This window comes from Heloderma suspectum, chromosome 1 (assembly GCF_057233095.1).
Source record: "Heloderma suspectum isolate Gila_16-S chromosome 1, 16-S_ref, whole genome shotgun sequence".
Lineage (NCBI taxonomy): Eukaryota > Metazoa > Chordata > Lepidosauria > Squamata > Helodermatidae > Heloderma > Heloderma suspectum.
This window is the reverse complement of record NC_139458.1, coordinates 291,188,502-291,206,365: the sequence shown is the minus strand read 5'-3', so window position 1 is coordinate 291,206,365 and position 17,864 is coordinate 291,188,502. Positions and strand designations below refer to the sequence as shown.

The 17,864-nt window shown below is 42.5% G+C and overlaps 2 protein-coding genes across 7 annotated transcripts in view; one reads left to right on the top strand and one right to left on the bottom strand.

Annotated features, from left to right (window-relative positions):
* Positions 1-11,736, top strand: part of LOC146359226 (protein eyes shut homolog) — a 249,636-nt gene extending 237,900 nt beyond the window's left edge. The window contains exons 12-13 of the mRNA XM_084826874.1: positions 5,387-5,548; positions 9,852-11,736. Of these exons, the coding sequence (XP_084683000.1) occupies positions 5,387-5,548; positions 9,852-11,044 (1,355 nt within the window). The 3' untranslated portion in view covers positions 11,045-11,736. The remainder of the gene's footprint in view (positions 1-5,386; positions 5,549-9,851) is intronic.
* PHF3 (PHD finger protein 3) overlaps positions 1-17,864 on the bottom strand; it is an 84,151-nt gene that overhangs the window by 5,930 nt on the left and 60,357 nt on the right. For 2 of the 6 annotated variants that reach the window (XM_084826866.1, XM_084826871.1), the window contains one exon: positions 16,952-17,771. The exons of the other annotated variants lie outside the window; for them this stretch is intronic. In XM_084826866.1, coding sequence (XP_084682992.1) covers positions 17,747-17,771 — 25 coding nt within the window. In that variant the 3' untranslated portion in view covers positions 16,952-17,746. Of the gene's footprint in view, positions 1-16,951; positions 17,772-17,864 lie in introns of those variants that run through there. 6 annotated transcript variants of the gene reach the window in all.

Here is a 17,864-nt window from a genome sequence, read left to right as displayed (position 1 = left end):
GGCTATCAGGGACATTAAGATCTTTCCTGTATAGTGCTTTTGTGTATTCTTGCCACCTCTTCTTAATCTCATATGCTTCTGTTAGGTCCCTGCCTTCTTTGTCCTTTATCATGCCCGTCTTTGCACAAAACGTTCCCTTGAGATCTCCGATTTTTTTGAAGAGATCTCTAGTCTTTCCCATTCTGTTGTTTTCCTCGATTTCTTTGCATTGTTCATTTAAGAAGGCCTTCTTGTCTCTCCTTGCTATTCTCTGGACCTCTGCATTCAGTTGGATATATCTTCCCCTTTCTCCCTTGCTTTTTGCTTCCCTTCTTTCTTCAGCTACTTGTAAAGCCTCCTCAGACAGCCACTTGGCTTCCTTGCATTTCTTTTTCTTTGGGATGGATTGAGTTGCTGCCTCCTGAACAATGTTACAGACCTCCGTCCATAGTTCCTCAGGCACTCTGTCTATCAGGTCTAATCCCTTAAATCTATTCCTCACCTCCACTGTATATTCATAAGGGATATATGATTGAGGTCATACCTGAATGGTTTAGTGGTTTTCCCTACGTTCTTCAATTTAAGCTGAAATTTTGCAACAAGAAGCTCATGATCTGAGCCGCAGTCAGCTCCAGGTCTTGTTTTTACTGACTGTATAGAGCTTCTCCATCTTTGACTGCAAAGGACATAATCAATCTGATTTCGATATTGACCATTCGCTGCTGTCCATGTATAGAGTCGCCTCTTGTGCTGTTGGAAAAGAGTGTTTGCTATGATCAGTGTGTTCTCCTGGCAAAACTCTATTAGCCTTTGTCCTGCTTCATTTTGTGCACCAAGGCCATGCCTGCCTGTTATTCCGGTGACTTCTTGACTTCCTACTTTAGCATTCCAATCCCCTATGATGAAGAGGACATCTTTTTTTGGTGTTAGTTCTAGAAGGTGTTGTAGGTCTTCATAGAACCGATCAACCTCAGCTTCTTCAGCATCAGTGGTTGAGGCATAGACTTGAATTACTGTGATGTTGAATGATTTGCCTTGGATTCGTACTGAGATCATTCTGTCATTTTTAAGATTGTACCCCAGTACTGCTTTTCCCACCCTTTTGTTGACTATGAGTGCTACTCCATTTCTTCTAAGGGATTCTTGCCCACAATAGTAGATATGATGGTCACCTGAATTAAATTCGCCCATGCCTGTCCATTTTAGTTCGCTGATTCCCAAGATGTTGATGTTCAATCTTGCCATCTCATGTTTGACCACCTCTAGCTTACCTTGATTCATTGTTCTGACATTCCAGGTTCCTAAGGAATATTGTTCTTTACAGCATCAGATTTTCTTTTCACCACCAGACACATCCACAGCTGAGTGTCCTTTCGGCTTTGGCCCAGCTGCTTCACTCTTTCTGGCATTACTTGGAAATACCCTCTGCTCTTCCCCAGTAGTATATTGGACACCTTCCGACCTGAGGGGCTCATCTTCCGGCGTCATATCTTTTAGCCTTGTGATACGTTCCATGGGGTTTTCTTGGCAAGGATACTGGAGTGGGTTGCCATTTCCTTCTCCAGTGGACCACATTTTGTCAGAACTCTCTGCCATGACCTGTCTTGGGTGGCCCTGCACGGCATAGCTTATGGCTTCACTGAGTTACGCAAGCCACTTCGCCACAACAAGGCAGTGATCCATGAAGGGAACTAGTACTTCCCAGGATTTCGAAGCTATGCTTCTATTAATGCAGCCCCAAATAGCATTTGCCTTTTTTTGCAGCCACATCACATTGTTGGCTCATATTCAGCTTGTGATCGACAACAATTCCAAGATCCTTCTCGCTTGTAATATTGTTGAGCCAAGTACCGCCCATCTTGTAATTGTGCATTTGGTTGCTTTTTCCTAGGTGGAGAACTTGGCATTTATCCCTATTAAATGTCATTCTGTTGTTTTCTGCCCAGCGCTCCAGTCTATCAAGATCACTTTGAATTTTCTTTCTGTCTTCCAAGGTATTAGCTATCCCGCCCAATTTTGTGTCACCTGCAAATTTGATCAGCATTCCCTGCACCTCCTCCTCCAAGTCATTAATAAACATGTTGAAGAGCACTGGGCCCAGAACTGAGCCCTGCGGTACCCTGCTCGTTCCCTCTCCCCAGTTTGAGACAATCCCATTGATAAGCACGCTTTGAGTCCGATTCTGTAGCCAACTGTGGATCCACCGGATCGTTGTTTCATCTAGCCCACTTTGAGCTAGTTTGCTCATCAGGATATCATGAGGCACTTTGTCGAAAGCTTTGCTGAAGTCGAGGTATATGATGTCCACAGCATTCCCACAGTCCACAAGGGAGGTTACCTGATAAAAAAATGAGATCAGATTCATCTGGCAGGAATTGTTCTTGACAAATCCATGTTGGCTTCAAGTAATCACTGCATTGTTTTCAAGGTGCTTACAGACTGATTGCTTTATCATCTGCTCCAGAATTTTCCCAGGGATTGATGTCAGACTGACTGGTCTGTAGTTCCCACATTCCTCCTTCTTACCTTTTTTGAAGATAGGGACAACATTAGCTCTCCTCCAGTCATCTGGCACTTCACCTATCCTCCATGATTTCTCAAAGATAGGAGACAGTGGTTCTGGGAGTTCTTCTGCCAGTTCTTTTATTACTCAAGGATGCAGTTCCTCTGGCCCTGGAGAGTTGAACTCATTCAAAGTAATTAGGTGTTCCTTGACCATATGCCTATCGATCTCAAGCTGCAATCCTGCCCCTTCAGTCTGTACTTCACCTTTGCCAGGGGGGGTCATAGGCCCTCTTTTGGGAGAAGACTGAGCCAAAGTAGGAATTGAGCACTTCTGCCTTTTCTTTGTTATCATTTTGCCATCCTTATTTAATAGTTGAACCACCATTTCTTTCCTCTGTCTTTTACTATGCACATAGCTGAAGAAAGCTTTTTTGTTGCTTTTAGCATCCCTCGCTAACCTCAGCTCGTTCTCAGCTTTAGCCTTCCTGATGCCATCCCTGCAATTCTGTGCTACCTGCCTGTACTCTTCCTTTGTTGCTTGTCCTTCCTTCCACTTCCTAGATGTGTCCTTTTTTGTTTTCAGGTCATCTCTAAGCTTTTTGTGAAGCCACATTGGCTTCTTCTGTTGTCTTCCACTCTTTCTTGTTGGAATTGTTTGTAATTGTGGCTTTAGAATTTCCTTTTTTAAAAACTCCCACCCATCTTGGACTCCTTTTCTCATTAGAGTTGCTTGCCATGGGACCTTACTTGTCATTGTTCTGAGTTTATTAAAATCGGCTTTCCTAAAATCAAGGGTACGCGTTTTGCTACACTCGGCTTTTGCTTCCTTTAGAACCAAGAACTCAAGTATAACATGAACGCTTTCCCCCAGAGTTTCTGTAACTGCTACTTTAGCCACTAAGTCATCTCTGTTGGTTAGGATCAAGTCAAGGATAGCCGATCCTCTAGTTCCTTCCTCTACTTTCTGTAGGAGGAAGTTATCAGCCACACAGGTCAGGAATTTCCTGGAGGGGCCATGTTTTGCAGAATTTGTCTCCCAACAACATTGTGTCATGTAAAGAGCCCACAAACTTCCATGAGGGAGCAATCTCAATCGCAGGATAAATGCTCCATGTGAAGAAAGCCACAGACACCCCCAGCCCCTCCACTGCACTTTTGAGGGAAGGGGCGGGTTTAAACACCCTGTCCCCAGCACTAATGTCCCAATCTAGCTTTCCCTTATGCACAACTGTTTATCAGTTTTAAGACTGTTGGGAGAAATTATCACAGATGTCTTGTGTAATGCATAGTTTTGTCCTTGCTGTTGGCTTCAAGATTCCCAGGGAATCATGGTGGTCAAAAGTTGTCAAAAGAGTCTCTTGTAATGAAGTTGTAGAAGGCAGATTGCTAGAAGCACAAAGAAACAGTGTGGGACTTGAGGACTTGTGAAAAGAATTACCTAGAGAGAGAGGCATCCATGACAACAGCAAGAGATAGGACTGGGAGGTAATGTTAAGACTAGTGAACTGGGGTGTATTGGAAGACACCTGGCAGAGAATAATGAGAGCAAGAGGGAAAGAGAAATGTACTTCAGCAACAGCCATTGCAAAGTCAACACAGTCCCGTGACTCTAATTGGTCCAGTGGGATTTACACCTTAAACTCTTCTTACACTTAACAATGTGTTGGTATCAGGGTTTTTGTTTTTGAGTACACTCTCCATTATTTTGAAAAGGGGCAAGAGGAGAACATTTGCTTTAAAGTCTCCTACAATAATATCTTGCAACGTTTTCAAGGCACAATTTGTGTCCTAGCCAATAGCACATTATTACATGTGAGGACATTTTAATAAGATGATCTTTTTAGCACTTTCTCAACTCCACTTCAAAGCATTTTGCTTGGCTGATGTGCCTTTCAATTTGTCAAACAAATTTACCATTTGTAAAAAAATAAATAAATAAAAGATACTTCATAAATGCAAAGTTATTTCCAAGCATGTGTTTAATAAGAATAGACTTGGGTATTGATTTCAAGCAGGGGTTGCAGAGATGAGGGCGACTTATCCTTCTCAACGCAGCTGATAAAATCTCCTGAATGGTGTCACCACTCTGGCCTTTATCAGTGTGGCATCAGAAAAACAAGAGGTTCTTCCATATATGATTCCAACGTGCATATCCCATCCAAATCTGCCACAAGGTGCCGGAACCATCTGGTCTGTTCCGATTACTCCTTTTACTATAAAATATTCACCCTGATCCAGCAAGAGAGAGCCCTGCATAGCAGCCAATTTCCACACAGAGAAGGTGCACATCTGCACTGTGACACTCATCTGCACCAGTTTAACAGGCTGGAGGCATCTCTACCCAGGGCCATTGGATGTTGCATGGAGCTAGCCAACACAGCTCACCCAATAACCTGTTTAGAGCATGGAATTATCTCTTCCTTTTCATTCCACTTAGGAGCAGCTCACCGCCATTTTTTAACTCTCAGTTTTGGTCTTGTGACTGGTTTACATTAATGTATTTTACCTAGAAAACTGCACCCTGTCAGCTACACCATTGCTTCATGTAAGGTGTATGGCCTTTTCACATAAACACTCAGCTACATGGTGGCTGCAGACAAGTCTGCCTGTGCCAGCACTTAGCTCATGGCAAAGCAATTGTACGCATCCACTGCTACATGCAGAATTCAGCTTTTAGCAGACCACTCCAAGTGTCATTTCCAGGCATTTGCGGTTGCATGCCAAAAGTCAAATCCTCCAGTGACAGTATCGACTGTAAAAAACCCCAAAAAACCTCGTATCAGCCTTGTATTCTACTTAAAGGTAGGTTTATGAGGAAGTACTATGCTTGATATCACTAGTGCTAAAGCAAAGATCTGTCACTATCAGAGAGACAAAATTGCTTTCCTGTTTTGTTTTGTAGCCCTAACCATAAGTGATGCATCTTTCAGTAGCAACAGATCTTCTTGGATGTCATTTGATTCCTTCAATATTCGACACAAGTTTCATATCCAATTGCAATTCCAGACCCTTTCAGGAAACGGCATCCTCTTTTACACTGCCCAGCACTTGAGTCCAAGATCAGGTAAGAGGTACTGACTGGGCTTGTGTTATATGATTACATGACAACTGATGAAAGCAAACATGCATGACTCCTCCCATGGTTCTTCAATTGAGGAAGTTGGGTTAAACAAACTTTTAAAATGGGATACACAATGTCTGGAAGTAAGATGATAGTTTTGCACTCTTGACAAAAGTACTCTTCGATCATTCATGTCTTTGTAGTAAGTGCAGTATTAAGAGGGTTGGGAAGCTGCATACAAAGGGTACTTCAAGACAGGCAGCTTCTAGCACAACCCATTGCACTTCTACTGTAAGCAAAAAGTGGAATTACAATCAACTTCCCATACTTCAGGGGTGCGGTGGGTGGGTATCACACCTTTCTTGGTGTGTGCATCCCAGCATGTTTCATCTATGCAGTGGGTGTGATATAGCCATGTAGGCAGTGTTTGTTACATCCTCTTTCCCCTTGTTTCTTATGCTTGATTTAGAGCACAATCCAATGGCTGCTAGTCAGCAGCTAGATGGCCAGAGGATAGGTTGGTTCCCTGAGGACTTCCCCACACACACACACTGCCTCACAGGCAGCTCGGAACTGCCCCATGCTCCACACTTGGAAGAGGAGTGCGGAGCGGTGAAAATGGGGCGTTCCAGGGGGCATTCTGGGGCGGTGAAGGCAGAAATGCCGGTATGACACATCCTGTGTATCCTCCAGCAGCTGCTTCCCCCGCTCCACCTTTCTGCACCTAGACAGCTGAAATCGGCTGTCTAGCTGCAAATGAAGGGCGGCTGAAGTGAAGAGGGGACAATCCCTTCCGCGCTTCTCCTGCCCTGCATTGGATAGGCAGTTGCGTCCAAGTGCAGAGGCAGATGCCTATCCTGGCAGGATTGCTCCCTTAATTGCAAAGCTGTTTTGTTTCCTGAGGATGTTTCCCCAAATGGATAAGGAAAGGCAGGGTTTGAAACAGACAAGCTGTGTATCAGTTTCACCTCCTGCTCTTCAGTAGCACTGGCAGCTTTTATGGATTTTATTAAGCCTCTATTGCCCCCCGCCCCCACCATCTACACTTGAAGTGGCTTCTTCCATTCACTGTTTCCTGACACTGCTTCCTCCTCCCAACTCTGCTTGCCATGTTACTACTGTTTTGTGGATGGGTGGTTTTTTGCTTTTACAGTTTTTAAAATTAGTGCAGACACATGTACATCACTTAGAATGAAATAATTATTTGTGCCACTTCACCAATGTGACATTGTGGATTAAAAAGAAATGCCGCATCATAGAGAAAGAGGATTGTGGGGTTTATCTTGCCTCCTCCCTGCTACTGACCTTTGAAAGGGGAATCAGGTTAACCAGAGGAGCTTGTTGCGCAAGGGAAATGGGGATTTGTTTTTATTTCTTTGAAAAACATCAGAGCAGGATTTGGGCTATTTGTTTGGAAGGGGTGAGAAGCATGGCAAGCTAGGCTCAGCCCTCCAATTTCATTACACATGGCCACTTGGGTGCCAGAGCACACGAAGACGCTGCCTTCGGCCAAGCAGTCCTCTCTCCAGTTTTGACGTGACATCTTCCTCCTCCAATGAGATTGCTTGTCTCTACATTAAGCAAAACCCCTGCAAAACCCCACATCCTTTCCAGAGCTTTCTGCTTTCAGTTTCTTTGCAGGATTAGGAAGGGCTCCTTTACATGGCAGCCACATGGTCTGAACTGAGGGAGTGCCTCCCTCCCTCCCTGGCCTGTGTGCAAAGGGGGGGGGGGAGTCTTGTTTTCGTAGCTTAACTTCTGATGTACTGTTTTCTCACAGCCCCCAGGAAACCTCTGGCTTACTTCTGAGTAGACATAAAATGTAAGATTGTGCTGTAGGTCTGCAACACTTGGCACACTTACTTGGGAGTAAGCCCCATTGAACTTAATGGGACTTACTTCTGAGTAGACATAAGATCACCCTGTAAGTCTGCAACCCTCAGCACACTTACTTGGGTTGGGAGTAAGCCCCACTGAACTTAATAGGCTGCTCTGAAACAACAGAGGACGTTGCTCCCCACCTTGGTGGGGTGGGGGATCAGATGTGTCTCCCTTTGTTGCAGGGAGGCATTTTACCCTCTTCTCCCTCCAACTGGGAAATGCAGAGGCAGGAGACACAATCGGCAGGCGATTCTTGCCTTCACTCCTGTCAAATCTGCTCAGGTCTCCTTCCGTGCAGCCCCGCTCCCATCCTCAGTGTCTTCATCATCCTGACCATGCCCCCAACAACTGAAAACAAATGCCCACAGCAGGCAGACACAGTGGTTTCTTCCGCTATTGGAGAATTTCACGGGGAGGTCATGGCGCTCCTGTTCCGTGAGCTGGGAAAAATACATTTTTTTGCATTTAGGGAAAACACGAGATAAGCTGGAGGAAATTGAGGGAGGTGTCTTGGGTGGTAACGGCATCATGTAAAGAGCCCGCAAACTTCCCAGAGAGCGCTGTCTTAATAGCAGGATAAAAGCTCCATGTGATGAACCCCTCTGTCACCCATGTGTGTGAGTCACAGAGACCGTGAAGGAAGAGGACAGTTTGCTTACCTGTAACTAGTTTTTCGAGTGGTCATCTGTGAACTCACACAGCCCAGCCTCCTCCCTGCTTTGATGCTCCACTCTGAATTGGTTTCTCCGCTACAGCAGACTCGGTACTGAGTGGTAGACAGGAGGCATGCCCAGAGTGTGCACAGGGAGGGTGGACAGGACTCCCACCCAAAGCTCTGTTCAGCTCTAGAGTGTTCCAAATGCCTGCTCTGCGCAGGCACAGAACCCATGTGTGTGAGTTCACAGAAGACCATTCGAATAACTACAATTACAGGTAAGCAACCACCTCTAGGCAGTCCAGTACCTCCCCCTTAATTGCTCATTTCCTTGTACTCTGTAAGGTTATTGGGTTTGGTTTGGTTTGAAGAGGAAACAGAACCTCTTTCTTCCTCCCCCCCCCCTCCGCTTTGGTTCCTCCAACAGGTGTGGCAACAGGGCTCAGCTCCTGACATGCCACTGCCTAAGTCAAAACCATACTTCTCAAGCAAGATAGAAGGGCGGCATTAAGGGACCTATGGAAATTGCGCTGCTCTTCTGGATTTCTTGGTAAATTTTGGTTCTCTGCTACTAGTAGCAGAAGAGAGGCACTTTCCTCATTCTACATGTTGCTGTTCCTTCAGAGACACCCCCTCCTTCCTGCTCCCAAATCTAGTTCCTGCTTATATCCTACAAACCTGGCTAGCATAGCCTGCAAAGATCTGTCTGGAACCAGACCAAAAGTGGAGATGGAATTAAGGGCTAACATAAGCAAAGGGACTAATGCAAAAAGAAGACAATGCGAAGTCCCCCCTGCCAAACCAAAACCAGGCCATCACGGTAAAAAAGAAAAAAAGTGTGCCTTCGTGAATGTGTTGGCTCTTAACTCTCTTTGTAAAAAAACCAGAAGGCACAGCTTATACCCAAGACTGCAATCTTAGGCACAGTTGCTTAGTAAGTGAACTCTATTTAAATCAATGGGACTGACTTCCAATTGTATTTCAAACAAGGGTATTTGTAACAGGATGTGAGAAGAACATAAGCCAGTTCTCTTAAGCCCCAGCAGGAACAGTTTCTTAGAACCATTTATCCAGTGCCTCAAACGTTCATTTCAATCACCTTTCTCCCCTCCAAGTAACAAGTCTCTCATCAGTGGAGTACCCTAATTGAGTCAGAATGGCCATATTACCTATTCGAACCACGCTACCCTGACGAAATTAGACAGAAGAAAATTTAAACCTTGCGTCTGTTATGTTTGCCTTTCAATATAGACTGATGAAAGGCCCAGTATACTTAGCAGCTGCCAAAAGAAATGAAAGGGCCTTCTGTTGCTTAGTTTGCAAAGCACCTTATGTAAAGCCTTTCCTTTAGCCACTCTTACGTAAGCCTTAGCAATTTAAGCCTTAACCATTTCTTTCACAAGTTATGTAAGCTTTAACAAACGTTGCCCACACCTAACAGCTATTTGGCACTATGAGGGCCCACTGCATATTTTCAGATTGCTGGATCATGACAGTGGAGTTGGTCAGCTCACTGCTGGGATTAAACACTGCAAACCACAAACTACCAGCCACATATGAAGAGACACCAGGGGTTCCTGTTCTTGCTGCCTGCCTTCGAACTGTGAAAAAATGGGGTGGGTTGGTGGGGCACATTTGACTTGCTGGGTCACAAGTTGTGCAGTGAAGGCTTGGTCTGTACAACGTCAAGGCCACTCTCTACTGCCTTGTTAATAAACATTGTACCTGCTCATGGAATGTTAGAACATTGTTGTTTTTCCTTCTCCCTAGGCGATTTCCTAAGTATCTCCTTAGTAAACGGATATATACAACTGCGCTACAACCTTGGTGACAGAACAGTAATTCTGCAGACGTTTCAAAATGTACACATCACCAATAGCACATGGTATTTAATTAAAGCAGGAAGAGTTGGCAATGAGGGCTACCTGGACTTCAATGGCATCAATATAACCCAGAGAGCTAGCAGTGGCATGACGGCCTTAGACACGCACACAGATTTCTACATAGGAGGAGTATCCTCTTTAAACTTGGTTAATCCCATGGCAATCAAAGATGAGCCCATCGGCTTTAGTGGCTGCATTCGAGAGATTCTGGTCAATAACAAAGAATTAAAACTGACTGAAAATGGAGCTAAAAGTGGCGCAAATGTAGGCGACTGTGACGGAACGTCTTGTGGATATACAGTGTGTAAAAATAATGGAAAGTGCAAAGTTGAAAACTCTAGTTTTTCTTGCTTATGTCCCAAGCACTGGATGGGGAGGTTATGTGAACAATCTACTTATTGTTCATACACTAAGTGTCTGCATGGAGGTGTTTGTATACTTAACCATGTTTTATTTTCATACACATGTGCATGTAGACTTGGCTGGTCAGGCCTCCGGTGTGAAAAACAGATATCGTTTTTTAGTGCAAAATTTACAGGCAATTCATACATCAAATACATAGACCCCATTTATCAAACAAGGGACCTCAGATTAACTAAAATATCTTTTAATTTTACTACCAATCAGATGGATGGTTTACTTGTATGGTTAGGAAAGGCTGAGAACGAAGACAATGATTTCCTTGCAGTAGGGCTTGTTAATGGAAAGCTGAAAGTTGTGGTTAACCTTGGAGAAAGAATTGCCACCCCTCTTATTCTCCACACAAAGTCTCTGTGTTGCAAAAAATGGTATTTTGTCACCATTGCACAAAACAAGACTCTCATTAAAGTGTATCTTGATGAGGAACTAGTCCTCTTTGAAGATCTAGATTCACAAAGAAAATACACTGTTCTAAATTATGGAGGCATTTGCTATTTTGGAGGATTTGGACTTGATAGTAGAGTAGATGCTGTCACCTCAGGGCTTTTTAATCGAGAGCTCATTGGTAAAATTAAGGATGTTGCTCTTTTTCAAGATTCTAAAAAGATCATGCTCATTAAGGCAGAAGGCTATAATGTCTATAGTGGAGATAAGGATTAATTAATAAAAGCTGCCTGTATAGGTGCAAGAGATAAAGCTATACTTACCGTGCATGATCCATAATAGGATACTAGAAACCTGCAGCCAAAGAGTTGGCTAGTTAGTTCAAATCACTGGGCGGGTTCACACATCACACTAAGCTACCCTGTGAATAAGCTATGGAGGGTTGGTTGTTTGTGGAACAGCCCACAGTACACCCCCACAGCCTATTGGGCTTGCCATGGCTTGTTCTCCCTCTCTTTCCCCTTCAGTCCTCCAGCTGGCTCCAGGACGTATCCTAGGGGACTTTGCAGCAAAATCCATCTTGTCTCCCCCTTCTAGCTCCAATTGGTACCCCTTTTAGTTCCCTGTCGTTAAAAAAAAAATCAGTTCTTCAAAAATTCCCAATTGGGGCTGTTGTACTAGTACTACTACTACTACTACTACTGCCTGTCTGTCTGTCTGTCTTTCACAAGTGCACACTCATGAGAGATATGTGTAGTCTTGCCTGGTCAATTCCCTTGTACGTTTCAGCTGTCAAACAGAGCTGGGAAGCAGAGTAGGTAACACACAAGGAAATTGACAAGATGATGTTGCCTATCTGCTCAGTCAGCTAGTCTCTGCCACATGTACACAAGATAAAAGCTCTTCCTCAGAAATGGCAAGTCACCTTTGCTTACACTCACTGCAACTTCTTAACATCACAAAAGTGTGGTTTTTTTAAAAAACCCTCTTATCAGCTAATACTTGAGGTCATTATTGTTTTAATTAACATTAATTGAATCAGTTTTAGATATTATTTTGAAAATAGCAAAGCTTGTTTTCTATTATTACTTCTATCACTTGCAGCTTTGTACCCAGCAACCAATGAAATGAAGTTTTCAATATAGTAAATTATATGTGTTTTCTATTAGCATCTTCTCATAGTCTCTCAAGTTTTAGAATTATTCAGAAAATAAATGCCAAATAAGATAGAAATACAGAAAACGTTTACAATTTTCTTTCAAAAGCCACATTTTCAGGGGGGAAATGACAACACTGTGTCTATTACTTGGGTACCTCCATTCTAATCTCCTTGGAAGCAGGGGTTTTCTAGAAAAATGCACGTGGAAAAACACAAAAAGTACTAAAAGCAAAAAAGGAAGAGTCTGGATTTTAAAGGTGATATTAAGGAAGCTTGGGGGGGGGGAGGAAGGAGCAGATATAGAACTAGCATGCTACAAAATATCTATTTCCATCTCCATCTCTATCTGTGCAGCATCCTACATACATCACTGATGCAGAGACATTTCTTAAAGATAGCGCTCCTGTCTTGAGATGGTAGAACGGACTGTACTTTAGGCTGCCGATGAGGGATGCCATTTTCAAATGCCCCCCCCCCCACACACACACACATTAAAACAAGCACTGCATATAGCCAAACTCTTTGAAATGACTCCCATTTTCCCTTGCTGACCCTTATGCCTTGAACAACTGCCCAGAATGCCTGGGTGATCACCTCCCTTTATTTCCCTTAAGTCCCACCACAAAATTCACCTTTTCCAGGAAACTTTGGATCATCCCCTTAGTTACTATACCAGCCTTGCTCTACCTGCTGCCATCCAGATGTTTTGGACACCAACTCCTATTACCCATGACCATTGGCTATTCTGGCTGGGGCTGATGGCAGCTGTAGTCCAAAATATCTGGAGGATGCCATGTTAGAGAAGTCTGCCCTATATCTTATTGTAACAAAGCCCAAGTATGTGTAATTGAAATAATCACATATTCTTCCCCTGCTTACCCATCCCTCAATTTCCCCTTCTGTAGTTTCCCCTTTGTATATGTGAATGGCCTATGGCCCACTATTAAATAAAAAATGAACTGTAGTTTCCCTGTGTCTTTAAATTGTAAGCCCTTTGGGTTAGGAACCTGTCATACCCGTTATTTGAAAAGCACCATCTACATAGATGGTGCTACATAAAACACCAGTACAGTAGGAGGATGGACTAGAACCTGTCAACTTGCTGTGCTAGTTTTCAATTTGCAGGGATTATTTTATTTTCACTGGGGAGGGAGGGAGGGAGGGAGGGAGGGAGGGAGATAAGGGGCCATTCAAAAATATGATTCCTAACCTGCAGCCTGAAATAGATTGTCCATTCTACCAGTACAGGAAACAACCATCATGTCTTTCTTGATTTAAAAGGACTCATGCCACCTTTCAGGGCAAAGCTATAAAACAAGTTTAATACATAAATAAAACAATGAAATTATAAACTAAAACTAATTTAAAATCCAACTCACAGCACGTTTACCAGAACACTGAAACACACGTTTTTAAGATCTATTTAAAAACTAAAACAGAAGGGACCATACCTACTTGTTTTGGGACAGAGTTACAAAGATAGGAGGCTGCTACTGAAAAAACTATCTCTGCCAGCCTCTAGTGTAGACCAGGCCTTGTGATTTAGATGCTGATGGGTAATTATTAACCTTCATTTTTGCCCACATTAAGGACCAAGACATAACATTCCATCATAACTGTAACATAACATAACTCAGGACAGCCAAGAATCAAGGGAAATTGTTATAGTTTTATGGGTAAGTGTTCTGACTCGCACTGAAAAATAAATTTTTTGGGAACATGTAGCAAGCATTTTATTTTCATAAGTGTTTTTTCAACTTTTATTTCTATCACATTGGCATAACACCATGCTGCTAAACATATTTATGTGGAAGTTCCAGTGATTTCAAACTCACTTCACAGTGCACTTATAATTTCATCCTTTGAGGTGCTGATCTTCTAAGCAGCCATCAATAAATGTAAACCTTCCTTACTGATTCTGATAGCACACTGCTTTGGAATAAACAAACTGTGACACTTCTAAACAAGTATCCAAATAAAGATGTATGAAAATAAAAAAGTGTTTGTTCCATAGCTCTTAAATAAAATATAGTCACTAAAACAGTTAACGTCTCCCTTCACTTGGTTCTTGTTTTTATTGTCTAATAAAACGTTTATATCATAGGAGTGGGTTTCTTCTCCAGTTTTTACTGGAGTAAATCACAAACAAGAGTTGTAGCCTATAACCAGTGGGTTGTATACAGTGATGTCTATCCATCAGTGGAACGGACAGCACTGGTGGAATGATTTCCCCCTCTCCATGCATCCCCTCACATGTGCCCCAAATTTGCTCTGAAGAGTTGTGGTACCTTAGATTGCAGGGGCATAGGAGGAGAAATCTGCTCATGTGACATCAGATTTCACCCAGTGCTTTCTCAAATATCTACCACGTACCCATATATTTAGGCTTATGTGAACAGTTGTCAGGATACACAAGTCAAAGGGATTGTGCCTTTGCCATTTTTGGTTGGCCAGTCATTTGGGCAATACATATGCTGGAGAGCAAGGCAACTACCTTCCTACTCAGTTTTCTCCTAGAAATCAGATTTAGAATTGGCATGTCAGTGATCGAATTCACGAGAAGTCTGGGAAGTTCACACAATTTGTAACTTGTGAGAGGAGTCATCCATCTTTTAGTGCTAGGACCAACAGGAAAATTACTGCCTTCTCTATAGGGAAATTGAATGAGCGATGCCAAAGGACCTAATAAGTTTCTGCAAGACTTCACACATTTCCACATCAAAGATGAACTGTCAAATGAACTTTTTGATCTTTGCCTGCTTTCCTATTGCAAAACAATGGTTTGACCCAGATGTGGTACATCACTGTGACTGTCATGCCAATGACCACCAAAAGTCCAAGACCCTTGGTATATCTTTGATTGCACTATCCTAGTTCCTTTCATTGACCTGGTTTGCACAACACAACAGCCCACTGGGGCTTAATTTACCCATGGGGCCGGCGTGTTGTGCCGGGCGCCTGTGGGCACCATTTTTGCATCGTTTGTTTTAGGGTTGAGGGTTGTCTAACCCTCAAACAACCCCTGCTGTCTGGGTTCACACAACACAGTAAGCCAGGCGCCATACAAAAATGGTGTCCAGTGCAACACGACAGTCCCCACAGGTAAATGAAGCCACTGTGGGCTGTTGTGCGAACCAGGTCATAATCTCCAACAGTAAATATTGGTATCTACTCATGAGGACCTGATGACTGATTGCCTAGAAGGTTAAGCCCACAGCAAAGAGACTGAAACCTATCCCACCTCAGATCCTTGTCACTGATAATGCACTCCATGGGCTGCTTGATGACAACAAATAAGATGGCTGAATAGCAACTTGTCCACTTTGGCTAGAACCACCCCTTTCGGAGGTACCCAGTAACAATGGCAGCCTCTCCCAAGTCCTTTAATGTCTTATGACATCCTGGAGCATCAGTGCAGGTGTGTGTCAAGAAAAACAGGTCTAGCTCAATGAAGGTGACCCTCATGCATTTTCACTTCTAGCAAGACAATCATTCATGACACCTGTCTATTAGCATATGAAGCTTTACGTGAATGGCCCATCTTCCAACCATGGAACTCAGTTGGTAGGGGTCTAGCTAGGTAGGCTGCTTTACTACATTTCCCCAAGTATCTGGCAGGCCTTGAATATTTGCACAATGGTATAACTCTAACACAATAAATTATGGGGACTGGCCAGAATAGAGACATTTACTCTATAGTGTGCACTTCTTGAAAGTCGTTCCCTATGCCATCTTACTAAATTTTACCCTTTGCTCCCACAACCATGTGTATTCAGGAGAAGGGGTTAAGTTTCCTACCCACAGAGTAAGACTAAAGGAGAGGGGCGCAAGAGACATGGGAAATGGCTCCACTAACTCACTTTACAATGGAATGCTAATGGGGTGGCAGGCAGGGGAAGATGAAGAGGCTTTTGCCAAGCAGCTCTGAAACAAAAATACCTCAGAATAAAAAACTCCCAGCTTTCAGAAAAAGAATGAGATAAGGTGTTTGCCCTGCCCTCTAACACATGCGTTTAGGTACCGGCCAAATAGCCAGGAGGGATGAGAGAGCATGAGCACCTTTGATTTCCATCTAAGTTCTACACATTTCTGGTACTCTGGCCAGTACACACAGCCCCAAAGGAGAGACAGCACACAGGCATTAAGGAAAAGTGTGCTGTTCTTTTCACCCATCCAATAGCGATACAATACCATCAGCAGTTAACCTAGTAGACTTTATGTAAGTCTACATAAGACTTGTATGTAGTCTTATGTACATACATAAGAATGTACAAGGAAAACATTGAATAGAAGGGGGTTGGACTTGATGGTCTTATAGACCCCTTCCAACCCTACTATTCTATGATTCTATGAAAGCCTGAACAGGTCACCACTTCACTACAAGAGCAGAAGGGGATGGGTGGCTGCAACTCTTTTCTCTTTAGCTGTTCTCCCATTTGTACTAAGGCAAGGGGGACACACTCCAGGACTTTTATTTGATATATGAAAGCTCAGATTCAGTGCTACACAATAAGTGGACCTGGTTCCCTTTCAGATTTCTCTGAAACGTCAGATATCAATTCCCAGAAACCCCCACTTTGGGAACCCAAAGCTTTCCCTACCCCTTCTGCCCATACCCCTACATTAAAAATTATACTAATTTTAGGCATGTCTGATACTATGCAGAATATTAAGCTAGTTTTCTACTTTCTATAAAGGAAAAAGGACACCAGGAGGATGGCCACTTGGCACTGGCAGACTAGCTAGCTAAGAATTGCTGATTAGAGGGTGTTCACAAGTGCTGATGAAACATAGAAAGCTGTGGCTAAAGCAAAGGAGATGAAGAGGATGTTCTATGTGCTTGCATACAAAAAAGCTGGGTGCAGTTTCAAATGCCTCCCATGCACAAGAATTTACATCAAAATTAATATGATCTTGAATTTCTCTTTCAAATTAACATAACATACATGATACTTAAAAAAACCCATTTCTTAATAGCCAACCATCTAAATAGCCATATTTTAAATAAAAGCTACCATCAAGCATTATATGGTATAGTATTTTTAATTTGACTATATAAAGCCATGTGCAAGTTTTGCAAATCGGCTGTTATATTTAAATAGGATTTTAAAATAGCCTAACAATTTGTTTTAATCACATATTATTGGAAGGAAGTTTCTTTTGATACCGAAGTGCAAAAGGTGATTTACTCAAGAAGGTTCTTTATGCACAATGCTCTTAATTAACGAAATACTTTGAAACAGGATGCTGAACAGAACAGTGCAATGGTATCCAACAGAAACATCAATATACTATAATTTTCCACAGAAAATCACAAAATTTTTACTGATCTATTTATTAAAAACCCTAGGGTTATTAAAAATTATCAGTCATGAATTGTAAAGCCAAGCCACATTTATACATCTTTCTGTTATACTGGTTTAGCCTATTGCTTCACATCTATTAAAATCAAACAAACAACGGCTGTGAGAAGGCTTTATCATTTGTAGAATCAAAATATCCTTAAAATATTTACATTTTACAATATAAAGGATAGTAAAACACAATGTCATGTACAGGCTTAGGTATTCAAGTTTTCAAAGCATGAGAAATGGTTGGAAAATTAATACAAATCATAGCATAAAGGCTCACGGTGTAAAAATATTATTAAAATAAGTGTGCCCTAAAGCAATACAATTTGGACCAAGTGACCTTTTAATTTCTGCTTACAAACTGTTTCAGATGCGTGGGAAATATCTCATGATCAATACTGCTCTTTTTTCATGTAGTTGTTCTTTTGAAAGTCTTCAACACCATTCAGATTTTGCTGTATGTTGAATTCAAATATGGATTCTGAGGCTGTGCCTAAGTCCATTTAAAAAAAGCCAGTGCTGTTTTAGAAGAGTAAATGGTACAAAATCCACCCTTATAGTTAACTGGAGCATCATCAAAGAAAGA